Source organism: Pipistrellus hanaki, assembly GCF_964339955.1.
Source record: "Pipistrellus hanaki genome assembly, chromosome: 13".
In the NCBI taxonomy this organism is placed as follows: domain Eukaryota; kingdom Metazoa; phylum Chordata; class Mammalia; order Chiroptera; family Vespertilionidae; genus Pipistrellus; species Pipistrellus hanaki.
The window spans coordinates 52,550,213-52,562,432 of NC_140515.1; the positions used below are offsets into that span (position 1 = coordinate 52,550,213).

A 12,220-nucleotide genomic window follows, 5' to 3' on the forward strand; every position below is an offset into this window, starting at 1 on the left:
AATAATTTGGCTTACATGCTCCAAAAGGCACAGGAAATCACTGCAAGAAGTACATGGGTTGCAGAGGACTTGGGGGGACACTGAAGAGAAGAATAATGGAAGGACATGATTTAAGTTACACTCTCCCTTGGGTTGGGAGGCAGAACTTACCCTGCATGGTGATGGTGAGGATGCTGACAGCACTGAGCGCCCTCTGCCTTTGAAAGGGGTCTCTATGATCCTCATAGAAGTCCACTGACAGGTTCTGAGACAGTCGTTTGGTTTGCTCTAGGAGGTGTGGCTATAAAAGAGGACATAATGGCCCTTCTAAGGGAAGACGACACCTCTCTTCAAAACTTCACAAATTACTGAGTTTCAATACTACATCAACAAAGATGTTCAATATTTTACAAAGGATGACTCATTTCAAGATCATGACAATGTTCAGTTCTCTTATTTCATATATAATAAATAAGAGAAATATGCTTTGACCACTCATGTTTCTTATGGGTGCACAGTTCTATAGGCCTATCTACAGAAATTGTTTTCCTCTGTGATTTATTCATTGTCAACAAAAGCAAACAAAAATTTACAAAAACTAATCAACATACCAATGATTGCTGGCAACCCATCAAAAGCTATGAATGGGCAAGGAAGAGTTTGCCTTAGAGGCTCCAGAGGAAGTTCGGTCCTACCAACAACTTTATTTGGGATTTCAAACTCAAAGAGCTATGTAACAATAAACATTTGTTGTTGTTGTTTTAAAAGGGGAAAAACAAAACAGAAACAAAAACACTAATGATCAGTGATTCTGGATATGAAAGCAATAAAAAAATCTAATTTGGAAACAATGCTTGAGAGGGAGAGATAAATTTAGAAAAGTGGATTGGAGCCAGAGAGTGAAGTGCCTTAAATGGCTACCTAAATAGATTTGGAAACAGTAACTATTTTGGAAGAGAACAATCAAAATAAATATCACAAGATCTATGTACTGATCCGCAAGCCGTCTCTCAGGCTGTGCTCAAGAGCTTACTTACCTATAATCCTAAATTCTCTGGAGATTAAAGGACATAAACCTTCAGCTATCCAGGAACCTCGAGTATACATAATGATTTATTTCCCCAAAGTTCTGACCAACCAGAGCCCCAAAGGGAACTATTCCTCTGTGATCACCTGTTCTAAAGGCAAACTGTAATCTTTATGTGGCTATCTCCTGTTCTAATTGAAGGACAAAGACACTTTATATTAGGTTGTCTGGGTATTTGTCTTTATGGAACAAGGAGAAACTTTCAGAATACTAAAAAAAAAAAAAAAAAAAAAAAAAAAGTATTTGAAGCCGTAGCCAGTTTGGCTCAGTCGTTAAAGCTTTGGCCTGCAGACCAAAGCTCTCAGGTTTGATTCTGGTCAAGGGCACATACGTAACTTGCAGTCTCCTCCCCAGTCTCCTCATGCAGGTGGCAACCAATTGAAGTGTTTCTATCACATTGATATTTTTCTCTGCCTTTCCCTCTCTCTCTTCTATTCTCTCTAAAAATCAATGGAAAAATGTCCTCGGGTGAGGAATTAAAAAAAAAAAAAGTATTTGCAGTCTCTTCAATATGCTATGTTCTGACTGGAAAGAAGCCTCTACACTCTGTCACTCCATCAGAGAACTACTCGCAGCAGTAGATGATATCTGTTCATCTACTTCTCCAAAGGCCCCTCAACTCCTTCCCTCCGACATCCCCAGGTCCTCAGACATGCACATACACCTGCTGCCTACATCCTCTCCCTCCCATCCCAGGAAAGTGGCCATAGCCATTATTCCATGGCCTTATCTTCAACATTTTCCCTGTTTCTGATTCCTTTGTCTACAAGTAAAACATGTTTCAACATCTCCTACCTTAATGATAAGAATCGCTTTTTACTAGTATTTTCTATTGCACACTCCCCAATAACTTCATTTCTGTATATCCAATTGGCTACTCTGCTTGGATGATCCATAAGTACATCAAACTTGACACTCCCAAAACTGAACTTGCCATCTTCAACATCTCCAGGACAAGTTCCTTTTCTGTCTCAGTAAATTACCTTCCATCAAGTCAACCACCAAAGCCATAAAGTGGGCATCATCCTTACTCTCTATATCTAGTCCATTGCCAAATTTTACCTTCTTCACATCACGGTACTCTGTTAATCTGTTCATCTCGCCTCATCCTCCCTGCTCTCACCACAGTTTAAGCCACGTCATTGGGTTGGTTATCTGAAGCAGATGCTGTTGTTGGTCCCATCCATATGTCCTTGGGCCTCACCTGAAGGCTTTCTCTGCCCTACTACACAGCAAGTTAAAAAATACCGAAAAATTACTGTCTTTTCACCCTAGCAGTCTTTAACCAAGGATGGACCAAAGTTGGTATATACACCCCCACTACAGGGAAGTTAAACCACAAGTATCTTCTGTGGCAAATGGCTTGATAAGGCACTTCCATTGGCTACCGTCTCCTCCATGTATTGCTTCTCTCCTCCCCTCTCAGTGCTTCCTGGGATCACTTTCTAAGGAATCTACTTGCACTCGGATGTCTCAGGGTTTGCTTGGAAGGGAACACTGTTCTCCCACAGCGATCATCACATCAGTCATCACACTGAACAGCAACTGTCTGCTTTGTAGTGTATCTTCATCATTAGTTGTTTGTCTTGCACATCTCATGTATCCCCCATAACTGACCCCAGTGCACGCAGATAGTAAACACTGTCAACATTTTAGATTGATATTTGTAAATAATTGGTAACTGAATAGACAGACACATGGGTGAAGGAAAGCATGTACAAATGGAAGAGTGGATAAATGAGTAAATAAATGAATGAATCCTTTCGATTAGAGTGACCCATCATTAATTCCTTGGCCAACACTTACCTTTTTTGGGGAATCTTCGTCAGAATCTGATCCCGGAACCTGTTCTTTCCCAGGCTCTCTGAAAAAGAAGGACTTCCTTTTCTTATTGCCAAATAGCTTTCTCTTCTTTGGGGAAAAAGATGATGCTTCAAGAGAATTGAGCGAACTTCTGTCAATTCCCATGGCAACCAGAGCCTTAGAAAGGGAAAAGTAATTAATAAACAGGTTATACCTCCCTATGAAACACTGCAGATGATTATGGCTGTTGTCTCTAGAGCTACCCAGACCCTCTCAAGCAAGGTCCAGAACATAAACATTTCCAGATTCCCACAATAAAGTCTAAAGCAGAACCTGGAGATTCTATATTAATCTATATCTATATCTATATCTATATCTATATCTATATCTATATCTATATCTATATCTATATCTATATCTACAATATATCTCTTCTAGCCAGCAATTTGGAATCTGTCCTAGAAGGCTCAGGTTTCAGAAGGTCAAAGAGTAACTAAACCAAAGGTTCCCTGTTCCCAAGAGCCCTGTGTCTAGACATCTTAGTGAGAGATAGCAGCAGAGCCAGTCTGCAAGGGGTTTAAATACTCAGCAAAGCACCAGTAGGACAAGTACTGTGACCAGGCCTCATACAGAGGCCCAAGCCTCAGGCCCCATGGCCTCTGGAGTTTCCCTAAGTAGAGCCCACAGTCTGACCCCATAAGCCCCTACCTCCTTTTCCTCTCTTAACAGTTGCTGGGCTTCCTGGAACATCTTCTCCTTGGCCTCCGTCTCCGCAGCTACGTTCTTGTTCTGTTCCTCATAAGCCATGGTGACAACAGCCAGGGTTAAGTTAATGAGGTAGAAAGAGCCCAGGAAGATGACCACCACAAAGAAGAAGACTGCAAAGGGCCCCGAGGTACGCAAGGTCTGCAAGGGACAAAGCACACGCTGGCACCTGAAGCCTTCTTCCACGTAGCGGTGACCATCATCTCAAGTAGAAATTGCACAGCACCAATTGGTCTTCCCCAGCAGTAGTTGGCTCAGCTGCCCACAGCCTCATCTATAGCCTCCTCAGTTACCCAGGGACTCCTGATGCCCTATCTCTCAGGGAGAGGATGCCATCCATCCATTCCCATGGAAATCCCAGTGAATTTCCTATGAATTTCTCCAGAGTATTCGCATTTTAATTTTAAAGAGGCAAGAACGACAGCAATGCTTCATGGAAACTGAAGCACTAGTGGTGGAACTTCAGGCAGGAGGAGATATGGAGAACTGTCGTATTTCTAGGAAGAGAAAGGTGTGTGGACTATTCTTTCATATACCGTATTTTCCGGCGTATAATATGACTTTTGAAATGAAAAAAAGTCAACCAAAAAAGACGACCAGGCGTATAAGACGACCCCCTAATTTTACAGTTAAAACATAGGTTTAGGCCTATATTCGCCTATTTTCAGGATATACTCGGCGTATAAGACGACCCCCAATTTTTGGTTTACTTGTTTGGTTCAAAAGTCGTCTTATACGCCGGAAAATACGGTGTTATGTCTTTCGTTTTATGTTCCCAATAGAATTTATAAAGCATAATGTAACAGTACCACTGTTAAGGTGGAGAATAGATGACAAAGGAGAACAGATGGAAGGTTATAAATAAATGATAGATATTTAGAGAATAAAAAAAAAAAAATAGATAACCTGTCGATAAAGCTTCTCCCAGGAATCTTGGGTCATAAGCCGGAACATGGCAAGAAAAGACCAGCCAAAGTTATCGAAATTTGTAAAGTTGTAGTCTGGATTTATGTGGCTGTGGTTGCATACAAACTGTTTGGAACAGGCCCTAGATATGGGAAACAAGGGAACAGAGAAAGAAAAACAACTTCATCCCACCGCATAGCACTGGCTCATCTGAGGGCCATGGGCTCACACACAAAAGTCCTAGGTGAAGTCAGTATTTGTAGAGTGGCCATCCCTGTCTGTCAACCCTCCCAGCCTATACCTTATTGTGGGTACCCATCGACTCTTTTCAAATAGGTTGATTAGGAAATTCATATTAGCTATTTTTTCATTGAAAATTTAAGTGCAGTAACATAGTGAGCAATTAACAGTAGCAAAGGTCATACAATAAATATCAAGTCTCTCTCTCTCTCTCCTCCAACCCCCAGTTCTACTTCCTAGAGGCAACAGCTTAACTTATTTTGTGACTTCCCAGAAGTTTTCTATGATTATAGAAGCACATATATATATCAACACATATCGTCTATAATACATTGGAAGCATTCTTTAAACATTCTCATGAATCTTGCTTTTTTTCATGGAGCAATGTATCTTGAAGATCTTTCCATATCAGCATACCCCATTTGGGATATGAAGAAATGGAGATACCCCATTTATTTTCATGTCTTATAATCCCATGATGGATCTAACTGCTCTAGTAATGATGAATATTTACATTTCAGTTAACACTCTTTTGCCTTTACAAACATTGGGGTTTTACTCTACAAACAATGGATATGGTGCACATAGGTCTTTACCCACATCACCAAAGCACACATCATTAAGTGTATCTTGATGATATACTAAGGATATGCACTTCCTTTTTTATTTAAACATCACCCGAGGATATGCTTTTATTGATTTTTAGAGAGATAAGGAGAAGGGAGGAAGAGAGAGAGCAAGAATCATCAACTAGTTACCTCCTATACTCACTCCAACCGGGAATCAAACCCACAACCTAGGTATGTGAGTGCCCTGACCTGGAATAGAACCCAGGTTCTATTTCCTAATACAACCTTTTGGTGTATGGGGCAACACTAAACCAACTGAGCCACCCAGCCAGGGCATGCGCTTTCTTAATTTTTAATAAATACAGTATTTTTATCAAATTAAAGCATATGTGGTTTAAAAAAATCACATGACACCTATGCTTATAATAAAAACCATGCTATCATTCTTTAATCATCACTTACACATCCCAAATTCAACAACTTTTAAGCATTTTACAGCCACATCTCTAAATATAATACTTATGCTAATATTGAATTGATACATTGATACTTGTTGATTAACTTCCTACTACGGTGGTTAATCCCATCCTGCTTCATCACTATTTGTATTTTTCTTTATAGAAAAATACTGTGGCCCATGTCAATGGCTCTCTTGAGTTGAATATATTTTTTCTTGACTCTTGTGTTGTTTCCCTTTCCAAGTTTTACTTCCTCATTTTTCTGGAGCAGATCTCAAGTAGTTTCCTAAGAAGGCTGAGTGGCTTTGCATATATGAGTATAACTTTATTCTACCTTCATAGTTGATTGAGAGTTTTGCCAGAAATAGAATTCTGGGTTGAAAATTATTTTTCCTTAGAAATACGAAGGTACTGCTCAGCTACTATCCTGTGTTGCTAGTGGGAATTCTGATCTCATTTTAATTTTTATTATTTGTCCATTACCTTTTTCTCTTTGGTTTCCCCCACCCCTCAAAGATTTTGCAATGCCACAATAATGTACTTGGCATGGTCTTTTTACATTTGTTGTACTGGGCACTTTATGGGACACCAAGGGAGTTGAATTGTTAATCCCAGGGAAATTTTCTGTATTATTTCTCTGATAATTTCTTCCTTTTTGTTTTTTCTATGTTATATTTCTTGAATTCCTACTTTGTCAAAAGAACTTTTGGATTGGTATTTATTGTGATATTTCTATCTCTGTCTTTTGTTGCTGCTATTTCCTCAACTTTATCTTAATGCTACTAATGATTTTTGTAATTGTATCATTTTTTTAATTTAACAATGCACATCTAAAATTGCTTAGACATATGAAAAAATCAGTACTGTTTGAGAACTGCCATCACTAGCTTCCACAAATCATTAGGTGAAGACTGCTTGCCACATCACTTTAAAAGGTCTAGAGTTGCTCTGCTTGAGAGAAAAATGGAGAATATAATCTTCTTACTTGTCACCCCACCAGGTGCTACACATCCTGAATTCAGTGGAATCTTTCTTTTCAAAGCAATAGTCTGAGAAGAAAAGAATATTAAACTCAGATTTAAAAAAAAAAAAAATGAGAGAGAGAAGCAAATATGCCATGTTATACTTAAAATAGATGGTTCAGAACCCTCTAAAATCATTAAAATGGGTGTCTAGAGAGGAACTATAGGGAACCCAGGCCATCAGAAAATAGCAAGAGAAAAGGAGGGAAAGGAAAGAAGCCAGAGGAGGGAAAGCAGTGACATCACCACCACTTTGCTCCTTGGGACATAAAACTGGTGAGACCACCCCATGAAGTGGTCACAGACTCAGCCCATGAGAAGCTCATAAACCCAGACAAACATGGAGAAAGTGGGGCCACATGAGATTCGCCACATGAAATGAGAGTAGGATCAGCCCCAGTGTGCAGAGGGCACAAGGCAGAAAGAAACGATACCGTCGGAGAACATACTCAGAGCTGAGGGCTGGGCACTGGCTGGTTTGCTTTGGCCAAATCCGGGCAAAACATATCAAAGAAGTGGGTGGAAATCTCTGTGGAAAGGATGGGAGCTAACACTGTTCTTAAGGATGTGACTTTGGGCTCCCCCCCCCCCCCATAGAAACCCTCAGAATAAGGCAATTCTCTAAGACATGCATCTGCCCACAGGAGAACCCTGGGTGGATGAGGTTACCCCCTGCTCCTAAGAGACTCTGTAATACACACATATAAATGGTATGAGTGGGAATAAAAATAATTAACTATGCTCAAACTAAGGAATAAAAAGCAGGGTATTTACCTTCACGGATACTGATGTTCAAGCAGTCCTTCTTGACACATTTCAGATTCAGACTTCCCATGAAGAGCTGCTGACCTACCAGTGCGAAGATGCTGAGGCAAAAGAGAGTCAGGATCAACACGTCGACAAGCTTCTTCACAGAGCGCAGCAAGGCCCCCACAATGACCTTCAGACCTGAGGAGGAGGACAGGTGTGGAGAGAAGCCCCCACTCAGACGCAGGCTAGAGGCAGACACGGGAGGGAGCAGCCATGGCCTCAGAAGCTATCTGATTGCAAGCTGGATCTGGAAACGGGCCTGGCCTAGGATTCTGATGCCATGAGTTCTAGTTCCAACTCTGTGACTTAGAGGTTGTGTGACATCAGAGTACTCCACATGTCTAGGACTCAGCTCCCCATCCCTGCCCTAGGTCTGCCATGGTGATGCTATGAAAACAAATGAGAAGACTTTGAGCAGAAATATGCCATATGGGAGTAACTATGACAACTGTGTAGGCACTACCACAGCTGGAGGGGAGGCACATATATCATTGAGGTTAGAATGAGGCCATCCAAGAAAAGGAGCCAAGGTTATATTTAACATTTAGTAGTCACTGCCTACTACAAGGTATATGAGGTGTCAGGGCAGTAAGCTGAAAGAGGAGCCTTGTGTGGACTCAAATAAGAAAGCTGTCCTAGGAAAAAAAGAAACCTCAGTTTACTATTAGGTCTAGTAATAATTAATGTCGTTTTTCTAATACTTTTTTTTTAAATCGAATTTATTTAAACAATACAACAAAATTTAATCAACAATATAGTTGCCGTTGTTTTCTACTACTTGTGCCCAACACTCAGGAAGCATTTTAATCCCTCTGTTGTAAAATTCTTGTGATTTTGATGCAAAAAATTCGGTCAATGCATTTTTGAGGCATTCTTCATTATTAAATTTTTTTCCAAGAAGAAAGTTTTGCAAAGAACGAAACAAATGGTAATCGGAAGGGGCAATATCAGGAGAATATGCAGGTTGAGGGAGAACTTCCCATTCCAACTGGCGCAGTTTTTCAGCAGTGATTCTTGCAGTATGCGGTCGTGCATTATCGTGGTGAAGAATTACGCCCTTCCGATTAATCAGCGCGGGTTTTTTTTCTCTTAAAGCTTGGGCTAACCTTTCCAATTGGGCACTATACACTGCACTTGTAATGGTTTGGTTAGATGATAAAAGTTCATAATGAAGAATTCCTTTAAAATTCCACCAAACACACAACATCACTTTTTTCGCATGCAAGTCAGGTTTTGGCGTGGGCTGCGGAGCCTCATTTTTGTCCAACCATTGAGGCCGCCTTTTCAAATTAACATACAGCACCCATACTTCATCTCTGGTAACAATTTGCTCTAAAAACAGGAAACGGTTTTGACGAGAGAGGAGCGAACTGCAAATTGTGACTCTTTGATTACGGTTGTTGTCGGTCAACTCATGAGGAACCCATTTTCCAAACTTTTGGACTTTGCCAAGTGCACGCAATTGATTGGAAATTGTTTTTTGTGAACAATTTAAAGTTGTCACAAGCTCTTGTTGGGTAATTTGAGGATTTTGCACCAAAAGAGCTTGAAGAGCTTCTTGATCAAAATTGGACACACGGCCTCGACCACTCTTGTCATCTAACAAAAAATTTCCCTCGCGAAATTTCTCAAACCAACGCTGGCATTTTCTGGTGCTAACTGCATCTTGACCAAGAGCACTACAGATGTTTTTTGCAGCCTCACTTGCTTTTCTTCCTAATTGGAACTCGTAAAGCATGCAGTGCCGAATATGCTCTTCATCCGCCATCTTCTTGGCCCTAGTTTTGCAACAAAAACCAAACCAAACACAAACTTTTTCAAGCAAAACTTGTTAATTGCACTTCACACGTTCTGTAGATACCACGTGTTTGAAGGTTATGTCAATACAAGTCAACGCCAAGCAAGATTTTAAATCAGAGGTTCCCAAACTTGTTTGTGCCGTAGACCCCTTGCCATGTTTTTCGGTTTTGGGTAGACCCCCTACTTACCTGATATTGATTTTTTTGTAAATTTCTAACTGTAGTGAAGTTTAGTGTTAAAATTTAATAAAAAATAATGTGCCTACTTTTCTCCGGCATTCTCAAACAAAATAACACTGATTCACTATAATTTGTATGATAAACTACCAGTTTATATTGTTTTTAAATATTTTCTCAGCACTTTCCTATTCAAGATTCAGGAAACAAATGAACGTATTTTTCTCACATTCATATTTATAGAGTGACGAATTGAACAAGTCGGTGCAAGTTCGCAAGCTTTGAGACAAAAATTGGCAAGAATGTTTACTACGGGTATGCTTGTAACAAGATGATACTGGCATATCATTATGTGCAGGTTTTTATCCTACAACTTACACAATTTTATAAACATATATAATAAATTTTTTACTTCATAGGTACTTTTATAAATAATTTATATGTTTTTATATTATAAGATAATATGATGTAAGTAAATAGGTACTATCAGTGTATGTTGAGATCCACTATCGTGGACCCCCATTTTCATTTCATGGACCCCCAAATTTTTTTTTCGCTGACGTAGACCCCTTGCAGGTTGTCATAGACCCCTGGGGGTCGATATAGACCACTTTGGGAATCACTGTTTTAAATGAATGTTTAGAAACGACATTAATTATTACTAGACCCGATAGTTACAATTTTTTTTTTCATTCATTCAAAAAAAAATCTATTGAGCACCTACTGTGTCCATGGCACACTGTTAGAACGCCAAAGCTACAAATAAGAACATAGTCTTATAGTGTGCTGGCAAATATTTAAAATCAATTCCCAGGGAGGGCTGGAGTCAGGGGAGGGCAAGGATGGTATGGGAAACTCTTCATTTAAAGCGTTTATAGATTTCCTTCTTTGCTGAATTCTGAAGTGTAGATTCCTCTTCTCCCTTCATATACCTCTCTCCCCCTGGTTTCAAGTTACCACCATGATGTACCAGTTGGAAAAGATGTGCACAATCTGGTGAGGAGCCACAAGTCAGCCTAGCTCACAACTGAGTCATGGGCTCTGCTCTCAACACAGCTGGAGAGATAACCAGATGTGAACTATAACATGTGGGATGACACTACCTGACAACGTTTCAATTGATTTGTATAAACCATACATGGTAGACTTGAGAACACAAGGCAGCAGCACCCTCCATAGATAACCTTCCCACAACGTGTAATGTCACATGGGGAGAAGCCATGAGGCCAACCTGGGGCATATGTTATGTCCCGAATTGCAGCCAAACAAGAAATTGCTACAACCTCATCCAAGTCCAAATTTAATCTATAAGAGACTTGAGTCTTCTCCAGTGCAAGAAGAATTGAATGAAAGAAGATGATTGTGATTCCTGAATAATTTTTACATAGTCCCTTAGAAAGATTGTGCCTTACACCTTCACTTCCAAAAAACATTCAGGGATCCCATGTGCTCATTCATGAGTCAGAAGGGAGACTACTACGGTCACCTGCTTAGAGATAGAAAAGAGACAATAAGGCCACGACTAGTAAGTGAAATTCTATTGTTACTTGCATGATAATACGAGGGACTCAGCTCATGCAGAAAGCCCCTAAATCCACCTGGGAAACCAAGGTCCACTTTGCAAAAGAAGAGGGGGAGGAGGAGAGACAAATTCCACATAATTGTCCTGTGACTACCAGTTTCCTTATCACAGTGTAACTACTTTTATGGAGTTTCAAAATCTAACCCATTTCTCTGTTTGAAAAGACCCAAATTGCCTGTAGTTCTGATACGGTAGCTAAGCTATTAACATAAGGTATAGATGGGTAGGAAAGATGGAAGGTTGGAAAGAACTCCAGAAAGGGAATTTTTTTTTTTGTAAAGAGAGAAAAAAGGAAAAAATATAAACTCCATGAGGGCAGGGATCTTTGTCTGTTTGCTCATTGATATATCCCAGGCAGCTAGCATAGTGCCTGTGCAATACATATTTGTTGAACACTCAAAGAAAAGTAAAAGAAGAGTTTGTTTGTTTGTTTGTTTGTTTGTTTGTTTGATTTTGGTTTATATGACATTTGGAGAAATTATAAATATAAAAGAATATTCTCTCCCACTAAGAATCAATGTTGAAAGTTAGAGTGACTTACCTGAAACTACTGAAATGGCTTTCAAAGCTCTGAACACTCGGAAGGTACGCAGGGATGACAGACTGATGCTGTTGACCGTGATAAATGGTAAGAATGGCGCAAACCTACAAGACAAGGCACAGGGAAAGCCTGGGCTTGCTCAGTCCTGCAGTCGCACTGCACACCTCCATAAGGCACAAGTAAGCATAGCCTGGGCCCTGGGTCCACAGAAGTGGAATCTGGGCCTCACCTTCCCAAGCCCACTTTTGTCTCAGGGTCTCATGATATTCTCTTTTGCTATGCACCAGAGATTGTACAGGAGGCTGTTCTCAACTAATCTTGATATTTGGATAAAGGTAAGGATACCTTGAAATAGTTGTGGGTATATCCATGGTTATTATAAATCAATTGAAACATTTATTGATTGGCCCCAGGCACTACCCTAAGGTCTCAATATGTGGCCAAGCCCATAAGGTCCACAGATGGTCTGTCTCCTTGGGCCG

The 12,220-nt window shown here is 40.1% G+C and overlaps 1 protein-coding gene across 2 annotated transcripts in view; it reads right to left on the bottom strand.

Annotated features, from left to right (window-relative positions):
- SCN11A (sodium voltage-gated channel alpha subunit 11) overlaps positions 1-12,220 on the bottom strand; it is a gene marked incomplete at its 5' end in the record, with an annotated part of 101,811 nt that overhangs the window by 37,658 nt on the left and 51,933 nt on the right. For both annotated transcript variants that reach the window (XM_084902783.1, XM_084902782.1), the window contains 7 exons: positions 151-280; positions 2,873-3,046; positions 3,578-3,775; positions 4,541-4,682; positions 6,793-6,856; positions 7,604-7,777; positions 11,739-11,842. In XM_084902783.1, the coding sequence (XP_084758909.1) occupies positions 151-280; positions 2,873-3,046; positions 3,578-3,775; positions 4,541-4,682; positions 6,793-6,856; positions 7,604-7,777; positions 11,739-11,842 (986 nt within the window). The remainder of the gene's footprint in view (positions 1-150; positions 281-2,872; positions 3,047-3,577; positions 3,776-4,540; positions 4,683-6,792; positions 6,857-7,603; positions 7,778-11,738; positions 11,843-12,220) is intronic.